The 27,083-nt window shown below is 43.1% G+C and overlaps 2 protein-coding genes and 1 long non-coding RNA gene across 4 annotated transcripts in view; all 3 read right to left on the bottom strand.

Annotated features, from left to right (window-relative positions):
• Window positions 1-515: 515 nt before the first annotated feature.
• On the bottom strand, window positions 516-9,269 carry NRAS (NRAS proto-oncogene, GTPase). The gene is made up of 6 exons (XM_084610982.1): window positions 9,168-9,269; window positions 8,733-8,859; window positions 4,240-4,418; window positions 3,557-3,716; window positions 1,807-1,930; window positions 516-1,089 (listed from the first exon to the last, which is right to left on the bottom strand). Exons 2-5 carry the CDS (start codon window positions 8,841-8,843, stop codon window positions 1,811-1,813), a joined length of 570 nt encoding a protein of 189 aa, XP_084467108.1. The 5' UTR covers window positions 8,844-8,859; window positions 9,168-9,269; the 3' UTR covers window positions 516-1,089; window positions 1,807-1,810.
• A 411-nt stretch (window positions 9,270-9,680) lies between these two features.
• The window catches only part of CSDE1 (cold shock domain containing E1), a 51,149-nt gene continuing 33,746 nt past the window's right edge, over window positions 9,681-27,083 (bottom strand). For both annotated transcript variants that reach the window (XM_084611407.1, XM_084611408.1), the window contains 3 exons: window positions 23,850-24,013; window positions 21,452-21,584; window positions 9,681-10,917 (listed from right to left, as the gene is read on the bottom strand). In XM_084611407.1, the coding sequence (XP_084467533.1) occupies window positions 10,870-10,917; window positions 21,452-21,584; window positions 23,850-24,013 (345 nt within the window). In that variant the 3' untranslated portion in view covers window positions 9,681-10,869. The remainder of the gene's footprint in view (window positions 10,918-21,451; window positions 21,585-23,849; window positions 24,014-27,083) is intronic.
• Window positions 16,645-21,374, bottom strand: LOC311511093. The gene is made up of 2 exons (XR_014709199.1): window positions 18,795-21,374; window positions 16,645-17,550 (listed from the first exon to the last, which is right to left on the bottom strand). It is a non-coding gene; the product is annotated as an uncharacterized lncRNA (long non-coding RNA).

Genomic DNA, 27,083 nt, shown 5'->3' with positions numbered 1-27,083 from the left:
TTGAAATTTGGTGATGAGGCAAATAATTTAAAAATAGAATTGAAAGTTCTAGACAAATCTAAACAATTAATAGTCACCCAAACTGGTAAAATCCACTGGTGTGGTTACCTGTCAAATAACTGTCCACATATATTTCCAGCCAACATTAACAAGAGCAGCTGATTAGCTTGGTCCTACCTGGAGAGGAAGGAAGCCCTGGGCACAGTGACAAAGCAAGATGGAATGTACATGAATCTACCTACTAAAACAGAAAAGAAAACAGATCCATTGCCTTGTGCTCCTCAGACATGGAGACCCCTCTTCCCCTCCCCAATGTCTACTGGAGCTTCCAGCTGGGAAGTTTCTCTAGATGAAGAGGCAGAGTCCAGTCACGCAAATAAACTGACCATGTGCATTTCTCAAAGATATGATCATTTACAAGTGCACCAGCTCTCAAGGGAACCTGAATCCTCGGTAATTCCCTCAGTCTGACAATGGGGAAAAGCTCTAAAGCTCCTTTGCAAACAGGCACTTAATTAACAAAGATCTCTCCTTTTTATTACAGAAAGATAGAGGATCGGAGTAAACGGCATGACACAATGGGTGTGCTGTGAGTAGGCGGTGTGGTGCACACAGAGAGCAGATACCAATCTGGAACAGGTAGCAGAGTATTAAGAAACAGTGGCAAAGCCATTTCTGACATTACCTGCCAGTCAGTGATTAGTGACATTTCTCAGATAGCCCTGCAGGTCTTAATCTGATACAAAGGAAACAAACATCACTTCTAGCATCTACTCTAGAGGTAAAAGTGTTGTCATCTTTTTCACAGCATTTGGTGTTCACTTTTCTTGTGACCAGTTTTCTGTTTGAACCTACCCAGGAAAAAAAAAAAAAAAGAAATCCCAGTGCATCAACAGATGGGGCTTTCTCTGCTCAGTTAGCCAAGCAAGGAGGTAGATGTTCAGAGATGTTCTCTTCAGACGGAGCACAGAAAAGGACTTTATACTGCTTGGCTGGCACCAGGGTACTGGCAGGGCATCATCATGAGATGCTTTAGAGTGGCATCAGGACTCGTCCTCCAGCTACATCTGATCCAGGTATTCTTGGTGACTAAAAGGGAAAAGCATCTTTGATTAGCTGTTACACTATTTCATGATGGATATGTGATATGACAGGGTATTTGTGTAATGAGTACTGGGGTAACCTACCCACTTTATTCAGCAGGGCAATGCTTTCTGAACAGCTGTTGGAAAGAATCTAACCCTCCATCACAGCATTCTTCATTTGTTTGAATTACTGCAGTTTTGTTTGAGCCGCCCAAGAATGGCACATAGTTCTCCCTTTGTTGCCTGTGAAGATGCAATTACAAACCCTCCTCCCCTGCAGAGCTGTGCTTCCCATGTTAGCTGTACAGAAGCAGGTCACAAGCCAACACTAATCTCAGAGTTGTGAAGATCACGGGTGGCACTGGTGTGAGAATAAGGAAGTATGAAGTGTGTGCTGGGCTTCTCTGGCTTAAACCAGTGTTTCCCAAAGGACAGAGGCAGCTGGCAAGGGGCCACACAAAGGGACATACAGACCAGAATTGCCAGTCCAATCTACAGAGACCATGAACAGACCATCCACTTTCAAACTTTGCTCCTAATTGATGAAACAAGCTTCAGAGAAGTAACTGGTTCTAGGTCTGGTTAAATCCACAGGACACCAACCAACAGGTTCTACAATACAGCAAAGGCTGTGGCAAGAACTGGTCCATTATAATCTACTTTTTCCAAGGCTTACAGATGCATTCATATGAGTTAAGTGAAAGATTTAATCACAGCTCACCTAATCACATCACAATGCATGACAATCCCATGCAGCCTTGATTCCCATCTTCACTGCTGTTGAGCTTTTTCATCCGGTATTGGCGGATCTCTCTCACCAATGTGTAAAAAGCATCTTCAACACCCTGAATGCAAAGAGTCCTGGTCAGGTATTCTCTCCCCCATGTGCTTTGGGGGTCACTTTGCACTCCATCCATCATTTTACTATTCCACCAAAGGATTCTTTGACATACTTATTCAAAACGCATTTCTTTCTCCATGGCAGCTCCTAGCCAACTGGGAGCCAGGAGGATCAGGGGCCAACTTATTCCACAATTCATTGCAGCAGGGAACCAGCATATATGCCCACATTTCCCATAATTAAAATTCTTGACTTTGATAATTCTCCCTCTGAGGAAACCATAAACAAGCAGCCAACACAGCAGCCTTCCAAAAATGGAGGCAATGGCTGATTGTAGCTATAGGAGGAGGTTTCTGAAGCTTATGTCCTCAGTAGGAAATGGGGTTATTTCTTGGCAAACTGCCTCCCTGTTCATGTTTTATTTTCAGGCTATTTCTTAGCAATTTATTACCCCTTTCCAGATTCATTCTGCAAAGTGATGGAGCAATGACTTGGGGGAGCCTACTGAACACAGGGCGATTAGTGGAGAATGCTCTCTATATAAACACACACACTCTGAGGACATGCCACTGACTTAGCTTCAACACTGGCCTTAATTAGAAGCCAAGGGAAACTTGGCAGTTTTGGGACAAAATCCCATAAGAACAGCATTTGGTCTTACTACAAACTACTCCAGAAGAGAGGGATGGCTGAACTCTCATCTGGTTGGTAAGGACTTGGTATTTTTAGAACCCAGCTACTGAGGCCATCAAATGTGAATCTGAGGAGTCACTGAGGTTTTGATATCATCCAGAGCAAAAGAAATTAAATAAAAGACAGAAAATATCATATTGCCTCTATATAAATCCATGGTACGCCTACGTCTTGAATACTGCGGGCAGATGTGGTCACCCCATCTCAAAAAAAGTTACACTGGAATTGGAAAAGTTCAGAAAAGGGCAACAAAAATGATTAGGGGTATGGAACGGCTGCCATATGAGGAGAGATTAATAAGACTGGGACTTTTCAGCTTGGAAAAGAGAAGACTAAGGGGGGATATGATAGAGGTATATAAAATCATGACTGGCGTGGAGAAAGTAAATAAGGAAGTGTTATTTACTCCTTCTCATAACACAAGAAATAGGGGTCACCAAATGAAATTAATAGGCAGCAGGTTTAAAACAAACAAAAGGAAGTGTTTTTTCACACAATGCACAGTCAACCTGTGGAACTCTTTGCCAGGGGATGTTGTGAAGACTATAACAGGGTTCAAAAAAGAACTAGATAAGTTCATGGAGGATAGGTCCATCAATGGCATCCCTAACCTCTGTATGCCAGAAGCTGGGAATGGGCAACAGGGACTAGATCACTGGATGATTACCTGTTCTGTTCATTCCCTCTGGGGCACCTGGTATTGGCCACTGTCGGAAGACAGGATACTGGGCTAGATGGACTTTTGGTCTGACTCAGTATGGCTGTTCTTAAAGTTCTACTCTGCATGTTCACATGGAACTCAAAGGTAAAAATAGGAAAGTGATTTACACATCTCCATCTCCAGCCCCCTGCAATCAGTACCATAGAGGATCCGGGGCACTACCATATTTATAGTACCAAGGAAGGAAATCACACTGGAAAAATGGAAGCTCGTCACCTGTCTTGTTTTGGCTGACGTCTCAATGAAGGGTATCCCATAGCTCTTGGCTAGTTCTTGAGCCTGTTTTGTATCCACTGTCCTTGTGGGCAAGTCACACTTGTTTCCCACTAGCACCATTGGCACATCATCTGAATCTTTCACTCTCTTAATCTGCTCTCTGCAGAAAGAATACATTAAAAACCACCTTTTCTTGTACAAAAACTGAGTTTTAAACTGACATCTTATTACAAATCAGACATCAGTGCTGGAAAAGACCTCACAGGACTTAGCCTCCAACCCATCAACCAATATGTCCGTCTCGTTACACTGTCAGTGCATTCACCTTGATGTGCTCCCCTTTCGCTACTATCTCAGGTGTCTTGTCCTGTATGCTATGCCACTGAAATACCATCTAATCTTCAACACTCTATCTTGGTGGCTGTTCCATTCTCCATTTGCTGACAATTTATGTACCACTCTAAAATACTGAGTCCGATTTTCAAAGGCATTCTGAAACCCAGTGTGCTGTATGGAATTTTTCCAGCATTTATTATTTGAAGATCATTGATTGTCTTGCAAGTTTGGTCTCCACTAATTCCAGTGGTGGATAATACTCAATGCCAGTTGAAGATTGCGCCATTCCAGCCTTCACCCTCCAAAATAAAACTAGGAAAAGCTTCCTCACGAAGAGCAGAACATACCTGTAGAGATTGATATCAGCAAATGATTTGCTGTTATTAATGGCAAAGACACAGAGGAAGCCTTCACCAGTTCTCATGTACTGGTCTCGCATAGCGCTGTACTCCTCCTGCCCTGCAGTATCCAGAATGTCTAGCAAACAGGTCTCACCATCAATAACTACCTGCTTCCGATATGAATCCTGAGGGAGACACAAAGACAACTTTTAAAACAAAGACAAGACTTAGTGCTGTTGCTGCTGCAATCCCTTACTTCAGACTCTATTAGTGAGTGTCTCAAAGGCACCTCCTAGTCCAAAGCCTAAAACTGGCAGCAATTCCATGTCTTGCTACACTTTCTCATGAACTCTAACTGAGGAAGCATTTCAAGTGCAGGGTGTATTGCTAGTGACCTTAACACAGCATGTAACTTTTGTGACAAAAAGGCTTTCACCTCTAGAAAGGAAAAATACTGCCTCCTATTGCACTGTTGCTGTAGGGGGAGGAGGAGCCTCTGCTGTGATTCATTGAAGAGTATATCTACAGGAAGTTATAAAATTATATATCAGCAATGCATCCGATGAAGTGAGCTGTAGCTCACGAAAGTGTATGCTCGAATAAATGGGTTAGCCTCTAAGGTGCCACAAGTACTCCTTTTCTTATATCAGCAAAGGAAACCCAAACATCTCATAAAATAACCCCCATGATGTACCTCTGTACCATGCATCAAGGAGAATATGCCCCCAGGTACAGTGGACTCTATAATCCCCAAACAGAATCCCAGAAAGAAAAAACTAATATTGAGGATGACTCAGAAGCGGTTTCTCCAGTTTATGTCCTTTTTAGAAGGGGCAAGAGTCCAACATTTGGAGGTTGCTTTATACACTTACATCTGTTTTATTTTTTTATGCATTATCACCTATAAACACAAATAATTCAATGCTATTTACCTCATAAAATATTACTCAAATGATACAACTAGTGATAATTTTTCTGCATTAACTTCAGGATCATCCTGGCTAGACCAGCACCAAATAAAGCCCCATTAAACCATTGACAGCCTGTCCTGGGAACCAAGTCAAACTGGTGGTGTAGGAGACAGGAATGTGCTTCCCCTGGATTTATGACCTACCCATAGATACTTTTATTAGTTGTATCACAGCAGCAATGAGGAGATTTAGACATGGGCCAAGATGCCATTGTGCTAGGTGCCATCCAAACACAGAACAAAAATGGTCCCTTCCTCCACAGAACTTACTCAACGGACAGTGCAATGAAGAGGATTCCCCCTCTTTCAGCAAAATGGTAATGATGAAAATACATGTAGCGATTGATTACCCATACAAGCAAATACAGGCTACATGACTCTTGGATGGAATGCACACAGGTGCCTACCTGTACTGCAGTGCACCAATAGATGTGTCTCAAAATAGTCCTTCAAAAGAGGCTTAAACTACAACCACTTATACACACAACACCCATTGTTTGCCTCATGATAGATATATTAGTTTCCCAAGTAGTTTCAGAATCAGATAGCACTCTCCCTTCTCCTTTCCCTCTCTGTGGGACAACAGGGGGAGATGACAATCTACACTGTAAAGCATAGATTCATAGATTCATAGATATTTAGGTCAGAAGGGACCATTATGATCATCTAGTCTGACCTCCTGCACAATGCAGGCCACAGAATTTCACCCACCACTCCTAAAAAAGACCTCACACCTATATCTGTGCTATTGAAGTCCTCAAATTGTAGTTTGAAGACCTCAAGGAGCAGAGAATCCTCCAGCAAGTGACCCGTGCCCCATGCTACAGAGGAAGGCGAAAAACCTCCAGGGCCTTCCAATCTGCCCTGGAGGAAAATTCCTTCCCGACCCCAAATATGGCGATCAGCTAAACCCTGAGCATATGGGCAAGATTCATCAGCCAGATACTACAGAAAATTCTTTCCCGGGTAACTTGGATCTTACCCCATATAAAAACCCATCACAGGCCATTGGGCCTATTTACCATGAATATTTAATTACCAAAACCATGTTATCCCATCATACCATCTCCTCCATAAACTTATCGAGTTTAATCTTAAAGCAAGATAGATCTTTTGCCCCCACTACTTCCCTCGGAAGGTTATTCCAAAACTTCACTCCTCTGATGGTTAGAAACCTTCGTCTAATTTCTAATCTAAATTTCCTAGTGGCCAGTTTATATCCATTTGTTCTTGTGTCCACATTGGTACTGAGTTTAAATAATTCCTCTCCCTCTCTGGTATTTATCCCTCTGATATATTTATAGAGAGCAATCATATCTCCCCTCAACCTTCTTTTAGTTAGGCTAAACAAGCCAAGCTCCCTGAGTCTCCTTTCATAAGACAAGTTTTCCATTCCTCGGATCATCCTAGTAGCCCTTCTCTATACCTGTTCCAGTTTGAATTCATCCTTCTTAAACATGGGAGACCAGAACTGCACACAGTATTCCAGGTGAGGTCTCACCAGTGCCTTATATAACGGTACTAAAACCTCCTTATCCCTACTGGAAATACCTCTCCTGATGCATCCCAAGACGACATTAGCTTTTTTCACAGCCATATCACATTGGCAGCTCATAGTCATCCTATGATCAACCAATACTCCAAGGTCCTTTTCCTCCTCCGTTACTTCTAGTTGATGCGTCCCTAACTTATAACTAAAATTCTTGTTATTAATCCCTAAATGCATGACCTTACACTTCTCACTATTAAATTTCATCCTATTCCTATTACTCCAGTTTACAAGGTCATCCAGATCCTCCTGTAGGATATCCCTGTCCTTCTCTAAATTAGCAATACCTCCCAGCTTTGTATCATCTGCAAACTTTATTAGCACACTCCCACTTTTTGTGCCCAGGTCAGTAATAAAAAGATTAAATAAGATTGGTCCCAAAACTGATCCTTGAGGAACTCCACTGGTAACCTCCCTCCAACTTGACAGTTCACCTTTCAGTAGGACCCGTTGTAGTCTCCCCTTTAACCAATTCCCTATCCACCTTTCAATTTTCCTATTGATGCCCATCTTATCCAATTTAACTAATAATTCCCCATGTGGCACAGTATCAAACGCCTTACTAAAATCTAAGTAAATTAGATCCACTGCTTCAGAGTAGCAGCCGTGTTAGTCTGTATTCGCAAAAAGAAAAGGAGGACTTGTGGCACCTTAGAGACTAACCAATTTATTAGAGCATAAGCTTTCGTGAGCTACAGCTCACTTCCTCAGATGCATCTGAGGAAGTGAGCTGTAGCTCACGAAAGCTTATGCTCTAATAAATTGGTTAGTCTCTAAGGTGCCATAGATCCACTGCGTTTCCTTTATCTAAAAAATCTGTTACTCTCTCAAAGAAGGAGATCAGGTTGGTTTGGCACGATCTACCTTTTGTAAAACCATGTTGTATTTTGTCCCATTTACCATTGACTTCAATGTCCTTAACTACCTTCTCCTTCAAAATTTTTTCCAAGACCTTGCATACTACAGATGTCAAACTAACAGGCCTATAATTACTTGGATCACTTTTTTTCCCTTTCTTAAAAATAGGAACTATGTTAGCAATTCTCCAATCATACGGTACAACCCCTGAGTTTACAGATTCATTAAAAATTCTTGCTAATGGGCTTGCAATTTCTTGTGCCAATTCTTTTAATATTCTTGGATGAAGATTATCTGGGCCCCCCGATTTAGTCCCATTAAGCTGTTTGAGTTTCGCTTCTACCTCAGATATGGTGATGTCTACCTCCATATCCTCATTCCCATTTATCATGCTACCATTATCCCTAAGATCCTCTTTAGTCTTATTAAAGACTGAGGCAAAGTATTTGTTTAGATATTGGGCCATGCCTAGATTATCCTTGACCTCCACTCCATCCTCAGTTTTTAGCGGTCCCACTTCTTCTTTCTTTGTTTTCTTCCTATTTATATGACTATAGCATCATGTACAGAGACAAATAAGATGTACATTAAGGTACATGTGGCTGACCTGCTTCAGCTCAAATGCCCAGAGTCTGGTTTACCTGGAATAGTGGACATTCAAAATAAACTTTTTGTAGATCTGAACATGAAGACCAAGAACAACTGTGAACTTCTCAACTTGAAAGTCCAGCATGCTGTCAGCACTTAGCTGGGTTGTGCAATGTGGCATTGCCTGGGAAGACCAAGTAATAAATCTGCATGTATGCTGCAGTAGAGAAGGGTGAGTGAAACCTGTTGTACAAAAGTGCATTACAGCCTAAGTCAGCCTCACCTGGAGAGCTAGAAGAGGGATTGCTAACCTGCTGCACTAGTTTACAGGAGCTACAAATGCGTTTGAAGCTTGTTAGTTATTTCTGAGCCGTGCCACTTCCCTGAATGGGTTGAAAAGCTGCAGTGCAAACACAGCCTAACTGCAAAAAGTGACTAAACGTCAAATCAGTCACAAGAATACATAGTCTGTTTCAGGAGCGTTGTGCAGATCAAGGTTTGTCTTCATACGCCCAGCCTGCATCAGGGACTCACCTCTATGGTCGGGTCGTACTCGTCCACAAAGTGGTTCTGGATGAGCTGAATGGTCAGGGCGCTTTTGCCAACGCCACCAGCTCCCACCACCACCAGCTTGTACTCTGTCATCGCCCTGCTCGGGAACCTGCGGTCACAGCACAGAGGTCAGCGGAGCGAGGGCCCGGGACCCACTCACCCGGAGACACACGGGGCGGCAGGGGAGAGCCGGGCCTCGGACCCCCACCCCAGAGAGACGGGGGCAAAGGCCAGCCCGGCCGCCCCGAGACATGGGGAGGTCCCGTGACCCTCGCTGTAGACAGAGCCCTGCGTGCCCGGGGAGGGGCCCCGAGCCCCCAGCGCAGGGCCGGGACGCCGGCCCCGCGGGGTCCGAACCGGAGGCAGCCCCGCGCCCAGCCAGTCGCGGGGCGGGGCCCGTCCCGGGGAGCCTCTCACCTTACGGCCCGACAGGCTCCGCGGGACGCGAGAAAGCGGAACACCCCTCCCAAGTGGGTCCGTCCTTCCGGCTTCCGGCCCGCGCCCCGAACGTCATCAGGCGAGGCCGGAAGGCGAGCACAGCCGCTCGGCGCACGAGGGCCCAGTCGAGTCCCTGGCGGCGAGGCCGCGCGACTGCCGGCCCGCTTCAGGCTGGGCTCCCGGCCGCAGCGCGTTGCAGGGGAGCGCGAGTTATGGGCCGGCGCAGGCCGCGCCCCGCAGCCCTATTGCCGAGCGGAACAAGGTCGAGAGCGGGGCAGGCAGCGACTGTCTCAGAAAGCACCGCCCTTGTGCTAAGCCCCAACCCCTCTTTTATACATCCCGCAGGCAGGGGGGAGTGATGCAGAAATAAGGGGGCTAACGAAACACTGCAGAAACATGAGGCTTTGGAATTCAGAGACCTTGAGCGCTGAATGTGAACTTAGAGACCAGACGGGAGGCATTTTTTTTCAAAATCAGTAAAACTTTATTCTATTTCCATTCTTTGCCATTAACAGAAAATTGGAGAAAGCAATGTTTGTTTCACAAAGATAATGCATCTCCCAGAGAAGAAAAACTCTAAATTGAGAATAGAGGTAATATGGAAAAAAAAAAACACAGTACTGCCCTCTATTCAAAGAAAATAACTCCTGATCTTTTTGGTTAAAGTAATACTTAGACCAATCATTCAGTTTTCTTGCTTGATAAAGTGTGACTGGGGAAGAATGGGGGAGGGGGGGGGGAGAAAAAAAAGCACACAGACATTAACTATTTCACCTTGATGAAAATCTCAATACAGCTATGGAAAGCCTAAGTATTTATTCTTTTACAGTACACTGGGTGCTGGCTGCAAAAAGAAAAATGTATTCACTTCAGGCACAATTTTTAAATTTAAATCAGTAAAAGAAACTGGGTTTAGAAGCTGCAGTGTTCTAAGCAGCAGCAAAATTTGTGCATTGTTTTATATATTTAAATTACCACACCAATGGCACACCTCATCCTTCTGAAATTCTGCACCGCACATACTATTTGCAGAAAGTTACAAAAATGGATCTATTCTGGAAGGTACTTTCACTGAGATCTAACAGAACTTTGCTACATGGACTCAAGTTTAAATGAGAGATGAAAACAACATTGTAACATTTGGCCATCAACTTAATAAAGTTATCTGAATGCTCATACAGATTTATATATAAAAAAGTTAATATAGTCCACCCTCATATGGTCCTCAGAATTAGATCTGAACAAACAGGAAGTGAGCCTCCCACTTGGAGGGGAAGATAATACAACTGAGAGCTAAGGCATAGTAACACCTTGTCAGAAATAATGAAGGTAGAGTATATATCTTTTTAGTGCAGAATTTCATAAGGTCTACCGGAGTAGAACTGTCTATAATGTTCACTTACATAGGCAATGTAGACTTGCAGTTACCAGTTGCGTTAAATGCACCATTCAAAAAGCGTCTAAAATGTGATACTATAAAGGTGCCACCTTAAGTTTTCAGGATGCAACTGTGCATAATTTTAAAATGGTTTCATAAATTTTTTTAAACATAACATGAGGAAGGTGTTAAAACTGGTGTAATAGCTTCTTAGAATTTGGAAGGGATGAATAGGGAGATATTCAGTACCCTTCACCAGCTCCCACTGCTTGATCGTACTTAGTTATGTGCTTTATGGATCAGTTAGTCAATAACACCAGCTTGACGAATCTTTCTCTCTGCACCAAATCCCTGTAATGACATAAAACCTCATTAATCAACTGCAATGTGAAATAATGTATATGGTTAACAGAGATGGAGAAATTGAGAGAGCTGTAATATATCAAAGTGTAGCCCACTCTTCATGTTTTGTTTCTAACAGGGTAAAGTGTTACCAGGATTTCTGATGTTCATATTTGGGGACAAAGCTGGCTCAAGTTAGCACAGAGCTCCCATGCATTTGTCTGCAGTTCTACCTAGGCACTGTGCTCTATACCATTTCCTTTAACTCCAAAGAATCCCCTCTACACACCTGGAAGGGTGAAGAGCAGTGTTCGCTCTAATTTTTTCCATCCATTTGTGGAATTAATTTTATGTGCAGCACCAATATCGAGGTAATCTGTGGATATGCACCATCATCTCCCGACTTTCACAACAGCCCCATTTTTCACCAAGAGCTCACAACATCCTACTGCTAGTACCTAGCTAGGTCTTAGGAAAGGTGGGTCTTCAGGTGACCTCGGCAGTGCCTATCCATTCATTCCTACAGCCCCCTTCCACAAGGGTCAGTACATGCTTTGCAAACTATGCATATAAATGTACCATTGAAATGCAGCCACCTCTGGTGAGGAAAATTGGCAGCCAGCTAGGCCAACAGCACAGAGCACTGTGCAGGAGTTTGGAAAGAGAAGGGGAATTTTGGAGAGGAAGAATCTTTTCCACTTATGCAAAATGCTTGAGATATTTAATGTTCAGACAGGGCTTCATCTGTAAAGGTCTTGTCTGAATGTAAAATATAATACCACAATTTAGAAATCAAAGTAAATGTTTCTTTTTAAATCAGGACACCAAGGCTCAAAATAATTAAAAAAGCACTCAGTTAAAAAAACCACCACTCAAATTCCCCTTATTACCATCCTCTTGTATTAATACAAAGCACTTTAAAAGCCATAAAGACTATTCAACCTTCATGTGGTTTACATTTTTACACTGGATCAGCTTGGACAATTAAGGTAGCACAGTCAAGTTCACCTTCAGAGTCTCATGCACATATACAATGTTCTAGTGTCTCACATACAGGAGGTTCTGTGTCCTCTGCACCTAGCTGAAGTTACCCATTCACATGTAGAGTAACCATGACAGTTCCGCTGCACTGGGGAACTTTCTGTGGCTACCTATGTTCCTACGTGAATTTCAACATAAGAGTGGCCACACTGGGTCAGTCCAAAAGTCCATCTAGCCTAGTATCTTGTATTTCAACTGTGGCCAATTCCAGGTGTCCCAGAGGGAATGAACAGAACAGGTAATCATCAAGTGATTCAGCCTGTCGCCCATTCCCAGCTTCTGGCAAACAGGCTAGGGACACCATCCCCGCCAATCCTGGCTAATAGCCATTGATGGACCTGTATCTTCCATGAACTTATCTAGTTCTTTTTTTAACCCTGGGATAGTCTTGGCTTTCACAACATCCTCTGGCAAAGAGTTCCACAGGTTGACTGTGTATTGTGTGAAAAAATACTTTTGTTTTAAACTGCTGCCTATTAATTTCATTTGGTGACCCCTAGTTCTTGTATTATGAGAAGGAATAAACACTTCCTTATTCACTTTCTCCACACCAGTCATGATTTTATAGACCTCTATCATATCCCCCCTAGTCATCTTTTCCAAGCTGAAAAGTCCGTCTTATTACTCTCTCCTCATATGGAAGTTGTTCCATACGCCTAATTTGTTGCCCTTTTCTGAACCTTTTCCAATTCCAATATATCTTTGAGATAGGCGACCACATCTGCACACATTATTCAAGATGTGAATGTACCATGGATTTATATAGAGGCAATATGATGATATTTTCTGTCTTATCTATCCCTTTCTTAATAATTCTCGACATTGTTTCCTTTTTTGACTGCAGCTGCACACTGAGTCGATGGTTTCAGAGAACTATCCACATTGATTTCAAGACCTCTTTCTTGAGTGGTAACAGCTAATTAAGACTCCATCATTTTATATGTATAGTTGGGATTATGTTTTCCCATGTGCATTACTTTCCATTTACCAACACTGAATTTCATCGAAGTGTGCACAGCTGACATTCACCTTAATGAGGTTGTATACAGCAACCATCAGACCCTGTAGTTTCCCCAAGGGGAGTTCAACCAAAATGTACTTATCAGAATTTGTATTAACTTTGTCTTACCTAGAGACTGTTCCTTTGCAATCTATAAATGGGAAAGGCTCACTTCTTCAGCCTGATACTTAAAGCTCCCATGGAATGCTTAACACATGATCTTACTTCTGAACTCAGAGCACAGTTCAAGTTGAGGGGCAATGTTATATTGATCCAGTGACTAACCTCAACACAAGAACATTTTCTGCCAGTTGATCCAAGTAATTGGTGTCTTATGCAATGGAAAGCCAGGGACAATGAAATACTATTTTTGCCATTTTTAAAAAGGAATGAGATAAATAATGTAGATAGGTAATGACCAAGAATGAGGTTTATAAGACCTTTACATGAAGTTAAAACTTATCAATCGGCGTGGAGCTTGCTAGAAGCATCTCTCCGGCAGTCTACTGAAAGTTTTATTGAGGCATTATTTCCTGGCTATTCAGATGGTGACAACACACATTCTGCTAAACAAGATACTGTGCTGACCAGGGGAGAGGCGGAGCTGGGGTGGGGGGGAGAGGAGTCTTCCCCCCACATCCCAAGCCCGGCACACCCCAAACTACCGTCACTGCCCCACATCTCACCCCACTGCCCCCACCCACCCTCCACGCTCACTTGTGTGTGTGGCCCTTGATGGCCTCCTGTGCAGCCACGCAGGCACACACCTTAGAGGGAACACAGGTGAGGAGTGAGCTTGCTGGGCTCCCCCAGATTCCTCCATGCTAACAAAAGTTCCTATGAAATTCAATGAGCTGAAGCTCCAGCTCTTTCCCCTTTCTCCTAGGTGGATTATTTCTGCACAAAGGAGAATAGGCTCTTTCATTAGAAAGCTGTTTCTCTAGAGGAGTTTTAAATGGATTGCTGCAGAAGAGTACATTTTGCCTTCTAGCAATCAATTTGTCACTCTTAAAGACAGTTAGCATCACCTGCCAGCTGAGGTGGTAATTATACACCCAGCTCTGAAATTCAGATTAACTATGTTAGTGCATTACAGTCCTTTCCGGGATCAGCAGCTTGAGTGGCTTGTGGCAAACATAGCAAGACAGGAAGCCTTGATTTTTGACTTTTACATTTAAAAGAATTAACAAAGTAAGAACAGTTTTAGCCTTTATCAGCATTCACACGTTACGAAAAGAACAGTTACTTACCTTATAGTAATGTGGTTCTTTGTGATGTATTGTCCACACCCATTCCACTCTTGGTGCATATGTGGGTGATGTAAACAGGATCAGATTCTTTTAGCCAGTAGTGTCCACTGAGGCTACCCCTGCACCCTAATGTTCTCACATCCCCATGCCAGATAAAGAGCAGAGCAGGCCCAATCATCCCCACTTCCTTCGCCAATACAGAATCCCAGAGGAATAGGAATCCACAGTAGTGGAGGAGGGTGTGTTGTGGAACCAATGTGGACAACACACAAGAGCCAGTTACAGTATGGTAAGTAACCCTGCTCCGAGATTGTTCACATGGATGCACTTTTGGTGACTCGAACAAAAAGTTGTGTTTCCTTGGCGGGGTGGGTAACAGGACTCTTACTTAGATAATGACCGTAAGACAATCCTATCAAAGCAGGCATCCAGTGTGGAAGCCTCTATCAAGGAATAGTATATTTTAAGTGTGGGGCCTGAGCTCCATGTAGCTGCCCTAAAGATCTTAGAAATAGGAACAGTCTTCAAAACATGGGAAAGACTGAGGGGGGAAAAACATAAGTTTAAAAAAATCTAGGCTTTGAAGAGTGGCAAAGTACAGCATGGCCTTGAATAGGAATAAGATGTACAGAGATACTGTTGCCAGATGGACCCTTGGAAATATTCCACATTGTTTCAGGGCTAGTCAGCAGTCCACTAGTGCTCAAATGAGCAGTCAAGGGCAATAGCTGGGGCTGAGATGCCCCAATATAAAACTAAGTGGAAGGAGGAGTTTTCCAAGTCAGTCTAGTTAATGCTTTCCTGCTCTGGAGCAGAATGTTTTGAACTTCAGCTGAACAGCTTCTTTCAGTGGACGTCATCCTGTCAAACATCCAGGCTGTCAGATACAAGAAAGCAGGGTCCAGGTGCAGGATCTGACCATTGTTCTGCAAGACTGTTGGGTAAGACCAGTAAGGGGATGGTGGCGGCTATGGTAAAAGGTGAATAAGGTCCTAATACCAGAACTGCCTATAGCCTGGGCAGTCGTGATCAGTCATGCATCTTGCCTCACTTCCCTCAGTATCAGTGGAGATTACCTTCTCCTTTCTGTCATCATAATGCATAGCTGTGATGCTGTCTGTCAGCACCTGGACCATGGATCCCTGGCATAAAGGCAGAAATGCTTTTTATGTCAGGCAGATGGCTCTGGGCTATAGATGAACTTCTGAGGGTACCACAGACCTTGTGTTTGAAGGTGATCTAGATAAGCTCCCTCCACCCCTGAAGAGGCATCTGCCACCAGAGTCTTGGTAGGTAGAGGCGGAGAAGGTTATTCCGTTGCACATGTGAAGAGGGTCTTATCAATTTAAGAGGGAGAAGACTGATCTTCATGTCTATGCAGTGTCTGCTGGGTAGACAAATTTCAACCCTCCCCTGCATGGAGCATAGGTGAAGTCTGGCAAACCGCATCACACAGGTGTCCTAGATTTTAGTAAGCCATCCAACAGTTCCACATGATATTCTCATAAGCAAATTAAGGAAATATGATCCAGAGGAAATTATTATAAGGTGGATGCACAACTGGTTGAAAGACTACACTCAAGAGTAGTTATCAATGATTTGCTGTCACACTAGGAGGGCATATCTAAACTGGGTCCCACAGGGGTCAGTCCTTGGTCTGCTCTTATTCAATATTTTCATTAATGACCTGGAGACTGGAGTGGACAGTATGTTTATAAAACTTTCAAATGACACCAAGCTGGGAGGGGTTGCAAGGACTTTGAAAGACAGGATTAGGAGTCAGAACCTTGACAAACTGGAGAAATGGTCTGAATTCAAAGAGATTAAACTCAATAGAGAAGAAGTGCAAGTATTCACGTAGGAAGGAAAAAAACAAATACAAATTCAAAGTAATGGACTAGGTGGTAGCACTGCTGAAAAGGATCCAGGGATTACTGGTGACTCATTCAATTTGTGATACAAGATGGGATACAGCTGTGAAAAAAGCTGTTACCCCTGGATGTATTAACAGGAGTGTTGTTCATAAGAGACTGGAGGCAACAGTCCCTCTACCCAGCACTGATGAGGCCCCAAATGGAGCACTGTTCCCAATCCTGGGCATCCCACTTTAGGAAATAAGTGGACAAATTGGAGAGAGTATAGAGGAAAGCAACAAAAATGATCAAGCAAGCCTGCCTTTGTAACAGATGGTCCCTTACATCGAAAAATCACGATATTCAGGTTACTCCTAGTCCCAAAGGACCAGTCAGTCACTTACTGCAAGTCAATTGTACCTTAATGTTTCTCAAAGACAATGCTTGTAGCGAATCCTGTAATCTAACTAAACGGTTAGCTAGGAAAAAGAAAGGGATTACTCACAAGGTTAAAGCAGGTTTCAGAGTGGTAGCCGTGTTAGTCTCTATCAGCAAAAAAAAAAAAAAAAAAAAAATGAGGAGGACTTGTGGCACCTTAGACACTAACAAATTTATTTGGGCATAAGCTTTCGTGGGCTACAGCTCACTTCATCGGATGCATTCAGTGGAAAATACAGTGGGCAGATTTATATACACAGAGAACATGAAAAAATGGTGTTGCCATACCAACTGTGACGAGACCAATTATCAGCAGGAGAAAAAAAGCCTTTTGTAGTGATAATCAGGATGGCCCATTTCAAACAGTACGGGGGAAAAAATCAGCATGGGGAAATGGTTTTTACTTTGTGTAATGACCTATCCACTCCAGTCTTTATTCAAGCCTAATTTAATGGTGTCCAGTTTGCAAATTAATTCCAATTCTGCCGTCTCTCATTGGAGTCTGTTTTTGAAGTTTTTTTTGTTGGAGAATTGCAACTTTTAGGTCTGAAATTGAGTGACCAGGGAGGCTGAAGTGTTCTTCGACTGGTTTTAGAATGTTAATTCTTGACATCTGATTTGTGTCCATTTATTTTTTTGGGTAGAGATTGTCCGGTTTGGCCAATGTAGGTGGCAGAGAGGCACTGTTGGCATATATCACACTGGTAGATGTGCAGGTGAATGAGCCTCTTACGGTGTGGCTGATGTGATTAGGTCCTATGATGGTGTCCCTTGAATAGATATGTGGGCACAATTGGCAATGGGCTTTGTTGCAAGGATAGGTTCTTGGGTTAGTGGTTCTGTTGTGTGGTTGCTGGTGAGTATTTGCTTCAGGTTGCGGGGCTGTCTGTAGGCAAGGCCTGGCCTGTCTCCCAAGATCTGTGAGAGTGAGGGATTGTCCTTCAGGATAGGTTGTAGATCCTTGATGATGTGCTGGAGAGGTTAAAGCTGGGGGCTGAAGGTGACAGCTAGTGGTGTTCTGTTACTTTCTTTGTTGGGCATGTCCTGGAGTAGGTGACTTCTGGGTTAAAGCAGGTAAACATCACGCACAGAAGAGTTATCTTAGGTTTCAAAAAGTTATAGAAGTTGCTGTAAAGTGCAAGCTCTGTGTCCTTTAGGGCTACCCCAAGCAAAGCAGTGCGGGGATCCCTTGCTTATGCTTAGATATTTTGCCCTCTCCAAATTTCTCAGCAGAATAGTGATATGGTTCCTTCTGGTCAGGGACTTATTCCCACCACAGTTCGGACAAAGGTTTGTACACATCCCCTTTTCATGGGTATAGGGGAAGCAAAATCAGTCTTTGTCCACTGATGTTCTACAAATGGTTCATCTGGTGTCTACAGGTCTCTACTGATGGACAGAATGTGACTTTTATACTAGTTTACCACAAGTTCACACCTGGTAATGCTCCTTTCCTGACTGTGGGGATTTCCAGTGTCATAGCAAACACTTTTATAGTTACGTTGAAGCAAACACGTAAACGTTACCTTATAACATGGGATGCAGATAGTGAGATTAACACATTCAGTGACCCATAAGCATTTCATAAAGTTGAAACACTAAACACATTCTTATAAACTTAAGATCTATTTTAACAATTCTAACACAGGTGAGCAAGATTGGTTTCCAGTTATCCATTTATCAGTGTTCGGTGAGGCCTGGACATGAGCTAGCACCTGGTCTGCCAGCATCAGTGATCCTAGGATGCGTTAAGTGGAATCTCAAGCAGGAGTAGAGAAGTTATTTCCCCCCGGGAATTAGCTATGGTGCAACCCCTGTTGGAATACGGTGTCCAGTTCTGGTGGCCACAATTAAACAACGTTGGTAAACTGGAGAGGGTTCAGAGAAGAGCCAAGAGAATGATTAAAGGATTAGTGATGACTCAAAGAGCTCAGAGGGACAGCTCAGTGGTTTGAATATTGGCCTGCTAAACCCAGGATTGTGAGTTCAATCCCTGAGGGGGCCATTTAGGGATCTGGGGCAAAAACTGGGGATTGGTCCTGCTTTGAGCAGGGGGTTAGACTAGATTGACCTCCTGAGGTCCCTTCCAACCCTGATATTCTATGATTCAGCTTAACAAAGAAGGTGGGGTGTCTTGATTAGAGAGTAACTAACTACATGGGAAACATTTAATAATGGGGTCTTCAATCTAGTAAAAAAAGTTATAACATGATCCAATCACTGTAAATTGAAGCTAGACAGATTCAGGCTGGAAATAAGGTAAATTTGTAACAGTGAACATAATTAACAATGGGAACAATTTACCATGGGTCATGGTGGACTTTTGGAAAAAAGCAACCAATCTTGATTTGAAGAGCTTGGCTCTAGGAATTATTCAGGGGGAAGTTCTATGGCCTGTGTTATACCGGAGGTTGGACTAGATCATGACGACCTCTTCTGCCCTTGTAATGTATGAATATTTTAAGCGCGGTGATCAATTGTTCTCCTCTGAAGGCAGGTCAAGTAGTAATGGGGCTTAATCTGCAGCAAAGGAGATTTAGGTTAGATATTAGGAAAAACATTTTAACTATAAAAAGGCAGAAAAGTTCTGGAATAGGTTTCCAAGGGAGGTTGGGGAATCCCCACCATTGGAGGGTTTTAAGAACAGGTTGGACATTAACTGGTCAGGGATAGGTTAGGTTTATTTGGTCCTGCCTCAACACAGAGGGGCTAGACTTGATGACCTCTTGAGGTCCCTTTCAGCCCTACATTTCTAAGATGTGTCAAGAGTCTGAGAGGCCAGTCTCACTGATGTTCTTGAGTGATCTTGATAAACCTCAAACAACTTTATCTCTGTAAGGTAAGCTCTCACTGACCTAAAAATCTAACATGGCTACTATAAGCGCTAAGTATTGAGTCTATGTGGATTTCTCAGACTTTGAGGCCCAAAATGGTAAATAACTTAAGGTTATTTCAACTGAGTTAGTCACATGTTGGAGGTGCGGGAGATCTTCCTTGAATCAGTCAGTCAAGGTATATAGGTAGACCAGGATCCCTGGTCTCTTTAGATGAGCTACCACCAAGGGTTTGGCAGTTGTGAACATCCTCAGTGCCATGGAAAGACCAAAGGGCAGGCTCCCACACTGGTAATGAGGTGTTCCTACTAGGAATCTAATTAATCTAACCCACAGAAAACCTTTCTGTAAAAACAGGAATTCTGCAGGTTGAGAGCTCTGAACCAATCTTGTGGATCTACAGAGGGAATTATGGAGGCTAGAGTCACCATCCTGAAACTGAACAGCAGATGAAGATGTTGAAACAGAGGTCCAGAATGGGAGGCCAATCCCCTTTTCTGGGATAAGTAATGGGAATAAAGACCCTGGCCCCTGACTACCAAGATCACCTCTTCCACTGCTTAGTTGTAGGAGTCCACTGTTTTAACAGTATCTTAGGAGAAGGATTCATGAAAAGGGATGAGAAAGGGGGTATAAGAAGTAGGAAGGGATTGGAATTGGCTTGTACAATTCCTGGGACCCACAGGTCTGAGATAACTGAATCCAGATTTCCCAAAAATAAGAGGTGGTTGCCAAAAGGGGGCAGAAGAGACTAGATCCTCTGGAGGTTCTCCTAGGCTTGTGACAACTGTGTCAAATTGAATGCCAGGGGAAAGACATTGTGAAGCACTAGAGGAAGAGTCAGAGTCACTGTTCCTGGAACCTGTATTTCTTTCTCAGAAACTCTGAGGTCTCTTGAGGCTGGTAATAGTAATCAGCAGAGAGATGGTGCCTGAAAGTCTGGTCTTGCTTGCTTCTTTCTTGGGGCTGAAACAGAAGCCCAGGGAGCACAGAATGGCCCTAGAGTCCTTCAAGAAATGTATGGCCTCATCCCCCTTTGGATTAAGAAATTTGTTGCCAAAGAGAAGACTGTCCGTTGTTTGAACCTCCTTGGGAATCCCTGATAATCAGAGCCAGGATGTTCTCATGGCTACCAACATAACCATAGTATTTGCTGCTGTGTCAGCCACATCTGGCACAACACGTAAGGACACGTGGACTATCAACCGTCCTTCAGACAGACGGTCTTTAGTCACTCTTGGTGTTGAGGTAGCCTGTTCACATACTGAAACAGTTGCACAGGAGAGCTCAGTCATCGGTGACATCTGGAGGCTAGTACATGAACAGGCTGCATGTCCAACAAGCCCAGTCTCTGGGTCTCACCCCCAGGTGTAGGGTTGGAAAGCCACTCCTGCTATGACTTTTCTTGGACCACAGCTATCACAAGCAACCCTGGTAAGAGGTGACACCAGGTGCCCATTATTAAGTGGCACTGAGGTTTTGCACAGAGGGGCAGGTTTTAAAACCTGGAGATTTCACTTTGGTTACTTTGCTAGAGCCCTTGTACAGAGGGGAAGGTTTCTGTGCTAAAAACAGAAGCTGATTAAAATAAGGACTTTTTGTGTACTGGCAACTGGCAACAAGCCTAACACACAACTACATACACACTGAAGGAGGTGGATACTGCAGGAGTTCCATCTCATTGCTACCAGCAATAAAAAAAACTACGATAGCTGGGCCTACTCCCCTCTGTTTACATCCTTTGATGGAGATGGGTATGTATGGCTGGGCCTACTCCCCGCCGTTTACATCCTTGATGGAGATGGGTATGTATGGCTGGGCCTACTCCCCGCCGTTTACATCCTTGATGGAGATGGGTATGTATGGCTGGGCCTACTCCCCGCCGTTTACATCCTTGATGGAGATGGGTATGTTCAAGGACATCAGAGCACAGGCACTACCCCCAACAGATACTGCTGGCAAAAAAGAATCTGATCTCATGTATGTGGGGTACATATGCACCAAGAGTGCAAATCATATGGACAATTCATCTTGAAGAATCAAGATTCTATTACCATAAATTACCATTATTTCTAGATATTTATAGAGAGTAATTCTGCACACGAGGCTGTTATCGTAAGAGTATACCTTTGAGTTATCCGGTCCCCTTGGTTGACGAAGAACTGTTAGGCGAGGAGCACTGGCATCATCTAAAGTAATGCTCTTTAAACGATTAACAAGTCTATCAGGACGCGGAGCAGCAACAGCCTTTGCGCCTTCACTGTAACAGAAATGGAGCTAGTTACTTGGAGCAGCAGCCATCCCCTGGATAATGTCCGGACTAACATTTGGGAAGGCATATGAGGTGACTGGGAATTGGATAATTTGTACCAAGACAAAAAGGAAATTGAGACTAAAGAAGTCACCTCATTTTGAGATGGGCTTTCTGGAAAGGACACTATACCAACCCCAAGGTCCTACGATATTTACTGCAGCCCCTGGATTCTCAGATGTCAGCAGGAGCCCACATAACTTTATCCTCTACAGCTAGCCAGGAAGCTACAATCTTTCCTCTCAATGCAAACCTTCAACAGTCACCCCATGTGTTTGTCACATCCCAATTAAGCTTAATGCCAGTGCTCAGGAATCATTGATATGCCGTGGTACAACATGCCAACAACTCTCCAGAATCTCTGGAGAAACAACTGGCTGTTACAGTTGCAGAGATGAACTCAAAAACTTGAAGTGTAACATGAGTCTGCAGCACTTGGAACAATAGCTCTGACTAGCGTGAGCTACCTATTCATCTCAGAAGGGGTTAGTGCAGATACCCAGTGATCCTGATATTTAAATTAAATTCCTCACATAAGAATGAGGGGGTATGTAAATTTTGCACAGTCAAAGCCATAGGTCCCCTGAGCCAATGGCTCCTCAGGCTGATGCGGTTAAAACGCATCAGTTTCATGACCAATGGTTCAGGAATCACATCCAACCACCTTTGACCGCCCTAACAATGGATCAGGTAGCCATACTGAAGCTAGGTGAACTGGAGGCAGGCTTTGACAGTCTGAGGTTAAGTGAGACAAACCCATGACCTTCAGGATTGTAGTCGAGTGCCTTAACCACTCAGCTCTGTATGCAGAGCTTGGAAAAAGCACCACTCCCCCTAACCTGGCTGCTGCTTAATGCCCTCTCTTTAGAGATATGCTTGAAATACATCTGGAAGATCCAGCAGAAAGTCCTGAATTGCCTGCTTCCTGAGCGGGGCAGGCCATTGTGACTACATAACTCCTACATTCAAGTCATTACACTGTTTTTCAATTAACTGTCTGGGACCCAGTTATCTAAGAGACTGACTGACCCATACTTCTCACAGCATTTAAGAATAGCTGGGAGGCTCTCACTGTCAGCGTCTTTGTTAAAGATTTTGCAAATGGTGGCAGTGTCCTCCATGGTGGGGCCCTCACTTCAGTCTTATAGAAATGAAGGATGATTAGCTCTAACTCAAATGCAAGAAGCTTTTTGGTTTAGTCTTTGCCCATTTTTGAGAGTGACCACACGGCTTTAAAGTTTGTGCACACCTAGCTGCTACTGCAAAAGGCTTTTAAAAGTAAAACTGACGTATTAATGGTCAGCCATTCAAAAAAAAAATCAAAGCAATTTATTCAAACAATATCTACTAATCTCTACCTGGAGTTGTGCACTCTTAGCCAACACAGCGCAGGAAAGCATTTCTTCTTTCCGTGTTCTACACTTGCTTCAGGGTGATTTCTCCCACAGCTTGGCATAGTTTTCAAAATCTCCTTCAGTGCAGAACTCAGTTTTCCAAAGCACCCAAAATAGAAAGCTGCCTGCCTGCCACATTTTCTTGCAATTAAATGTCTACCAGTAAGGGATCAGTGGAAAGAGGTTTATAACAAGTGTGCAGAGCTACAATGAAGTTTTCTGAATATCAGTTAAATGCTAGTCGGAAGCTTTGACTCCAACCCTTGTTGAACTGCCACACATTTTGCATATGTTGTATGCAATGCTGCCGTAGCTATGTTGGTCTCAGGATATTAGAGACAAGGTGGTTTACTGGACCAGTTTCTGTTAAGAGAAGCTGCATAAGCTTGAAGAACTTTCAAGCTTATGCAATGTCTCTTACCAACAGAAGTTGGTCCAATAAAAGATATTACCTCACCCACCCTGTCTTCACAGAGCCCTGTGGCCCATTCTATTAAATCTTGACTTCTAATTTCATTATTTTACTTGGTTTACCTGTCCACATCCATGTTTCCCATTGTCAAATACGATACTAATCCTTTTAATAGGCAGGAATGCTGCTGTCCATTCAGTGACTATTAAGAACAGGACTTATGCAATATGTTTGATAATACAGGAGGCAGTCATTTACCAACTATGCCAGTTAACACAAAAGCACATTAAGGTCTGTCATGTAAAAAAAAGCGTCACTTTCCCACGCAGGAAAGTGTGTGCTTTTCCCCCAACCTGCAGAGATCTGATTATTTGTTTCTGATTAAACCAGATAATCCCAATTCCTCACCAGACACGCCATACATTACAGGCACTGCATTTCCCTGTGCGCTGATTCAGGATCACGGAGAACTCTACTTCATCTCCAGCCTGCAGCTCTACACCATCCTGAACTTCTTTCACATGAAAAAAGAGCTTTTTGCTGTCACCCACTTCATAGTTAATGAAGCCAAACTGAAAAACAGCAATGCAATTTAGTTCATTCATGTCATTTCAAATGGACACACTATTGCATTTCAACTCCACTTTGTTTATATGTTGTATTAAAAAGGGACAGAGTGCAGGTAAGGTTTTAAAAAAATGGATGCCTAACATCAGGCACCTAAATCCATATTTAAACACCTATTAAGCCAAAGGGCATGGTTAGTGTCGCAGCTCTTTTGGAAGTCAGGCCACTTATGGTCCTAAATATGGCCTTAGAAGCATAACTTACATATCTGTTTTTAAAATCATGGCCTAATACTGATACTGTCATCTTTCTGTGTGGGAACAACTATGTGGAATACTGAGTTAAACTGCAGACACTCAGTCTCAGAAGTCTGATAGCAGAAGGGGTCCAGAGAAAGCAAACAAAAGGAGGCAGGAGGTAAAATATTCAACTCTTTTGTGGGAAAGTATACACAATAAGTGGCAGAAAGCCTCCATCAGGTGCTCCTATTTACTCGTAATACAAGAAGTGAATGCCCTGTGAAATTAAGGTGGCAACATATTCCATCCTTCCACCTCCTGCACTCATCTCTTCCCAAGCAGACTGTGGATTTTACTACAAGATACTTTTAGTAAAATTAAAAAAGGATTACACAGTTATACGAATAATCTATTGGCAGCGACATTAGCTATGATAAAAACTGAAGGGATATCAGCCCTCATATTTCAGGACAGAGCTACCACTAACTACTTGAAGTTAGTAACAAAACTTCTCCCATAGGAAAATCATCATGCACATCAAACGATTTGAAAGCTTATTTCCAAGATGAGGTAGGATATGGGACTGTCAAGTGGTGCTCTTACCATCGATGTGGGCATGAACAATGACACCATCAACACACTAAAAAGACCACTTTGAACTGTTTGGATTAGTGTGTGTTAAATTACTATGTATTATTTCAAGACATAATGGATTTCTTTCGGACCTGAAAGCAACAATCTAAAAGCTAAAAATAGTCAGAAGTTTGTACAGGTATCACTGAAATGTAATAGTGCTGGTGACACTTTCTAGTTATCAGTCATGTGCACCTGGGTTACCAGAGTCTTCACTGCCTTGCAATGTACACAGTTCTGTGCAGGGAAGACTTAACTACAGATAATTAGCTGATTGTGCCTAAACCAGTAGGATCACTGCAAAAATAAAGTCCTGCAGAAACTCAAATGCTATTGGGCACTTCAACACAGAAAGTAGATCATCCACATTTTTTCCACCCATGCTGCAATGGTGATCCAATATCTGATTTACCTACGTGTGAAGGCATCCAAATCTTTGTTTGCCAAAATGCTCTTGTGACATGCTCTTAGAACTGTCCTCACATGGTGAGAGTTTGGCCAGTGACTTGTCCTCTTTGATGGACAGATTGAGTTGCAAGCAGTTCAGGTCTCTGTGGAGCTCCTTCTCTCTCTCACTGGTCATACAGCACTGCTGCAAACATCCTTGCTGTAGGAATTGTGGCTGATCTATACCCTCCCCCAATTTGGTAAATCTCTGAAGCAGTAAGCTCCATTTGTTTTGGCAACATTAAAAAAGGTTCCCTCCCCTCCCCTGCACATAGCAAACAGGGGTGGCACAATCACATCGTTGGAGGGGTGGGGGGGGAAGAGGAGATCTGCTTCTACACTCAGGTGCATTTTGAATCATGTAGTCAGAAATTTTTACAAGTGACTGCTTGCTGGATGCCACTTTAGTTCAGAAACTTTCTATGGAGGCACAGGGCATCCGCCAGTCAAGCTATTTGTTGCATCCAACCTTAGATCCTGTCCAGTTCTGTCTTTCCAAAGTTCGTCATATTTGTCAAAGATTTTGATTACAGAATTAGCTTTTGTCAAATCCTGTTAGGACCTACCTCAAGTACTCAGCAGCCAATTCAGTGAAAGTGTGGAATGCGTCTCCAGCCATTTGTATGACAGCCATGGGCATTTCTAATGTACACCGTGGTTTCTTTGTTGCATGCTCTTAGCTCTTGAATTCTTTCAGCTTGAGCTTTCAGCTGATGCCCTCACTCAGCTTAGTCTGGTCTTTTAAGGGCTTGTCTACACTTACAGCACTGCACCATTCTGCACCACTGTAGCGCTTAATGGAGACCCTACCGACACAGAAGAGATTCTCCTATCAGTGTACTTATTCCACCTCCACGAGAGGGGATTGTTATGTCACTGTGAGAAGCCCTCCCATCAACACAGCACTGTCTATACCAGGGGTTAGATCAGTGTAACTGCGTCGCTCTGGAAAACCTACCCCCCGAACGACAGTTATACCAACATAAGCTGGTAGTGTGGACCAAGCTTAAGTGTTCCATCAGCATGGAAGAGGGGCAGGGGCACAGGTCATACTGTGTGACTAACATGCCATCGAAACATTATCTCTGCATCTTGTGAAGGACAAGGCTCTGTGGAAAACAAATTTCTGGACTGACAGCTGCTGTGATCGTCCTTCCCTTGCCAGACTTCAATTCAGTCATCTTGGTCATGCCAGCAAAGTGTTAATGACAGATTTATTAACTGGGCTGAAGAAGCGGTGTGTCCCATCAGAATCAAGTATACCTTTCACAAATCTCTCCATTTGTTCAACATCTAGTATTTTCAGTAGAGAGACTTTTGTAAATCTGAGGTTACATGCAGTCCAGTATGTAAGTCAATAAGCACCTCTGGATGTGATTCAGGGTCAAATGGGTTGTTGATGACATAGCTGGTAAAAAAAATGTACCATGCTCCTCATCCCTCTTCAGTGCAAAGGTAAGGACTTGTTTGTGGACTGTCTTCACTACTTCTTGTTAGGCCATTTCTTGTATACCTTTTGCACATTCATAATATGAAGTGGTGTACTGTCATCTCGAACACTAATAATGAATGACTTGTACATAAGTGTCAATTAAAAAGCTAGTTTCTAGAATATTTCAAAAGACTAGTATTACATGCCTAGGCAAATTACAAATAAAAACCTTCTACCAAGCAGGCTAGAAACTACACTATGTACAAAAGCTTACAAATGGAGAAACATTACATTAGGAATTCACACATTTACATCTATTCATTA

This window comes from Lepidochelys olivacea, assembly GCF_965140295.1.
Source record: "Lepidochelys olivacea isolate rLepOli2 genome assembly, chromosome: 21".
NCBI lineage: Eukaryota > Metazoa > Chordata > Testudines > Cheloniidae > Lepidochelys > Lepidochelys olivacea.
The sequence above is the reverse complement of the archived record's forward strand: the minus strand, read 5'-3'. Positions and strand labels throughout refer to the sequence as shown.

What these genes read in the sequence shown, in the direction of transcription:
- NRAS (XM_084610982.1), bottom strand. Translation starts at nt 8,843, where the DNA reads ATGACAGAGTACAAGCTGGTGGTGGTGGGAGCTGGTGGCGTTGGCAAA. An exon ending in GCTGATATCAATCTCTACAG is followed by an intron (nt 3,717 to 4,239) that starts GTATGTTCTGCT and finishes TTCTTTCTGCAG; the next exon opens with AGAGCAGATTAAGAGAGTGA. An exon ending in CGTCAGCCAAAACAAGACAG is followed by an intron (nt 1,931 to 3,556) that starts GTGACGAGCTTC and finishes CTTTGCATTCAG; the next exon opens with GGTGTTGAAGATGCTTTTTA.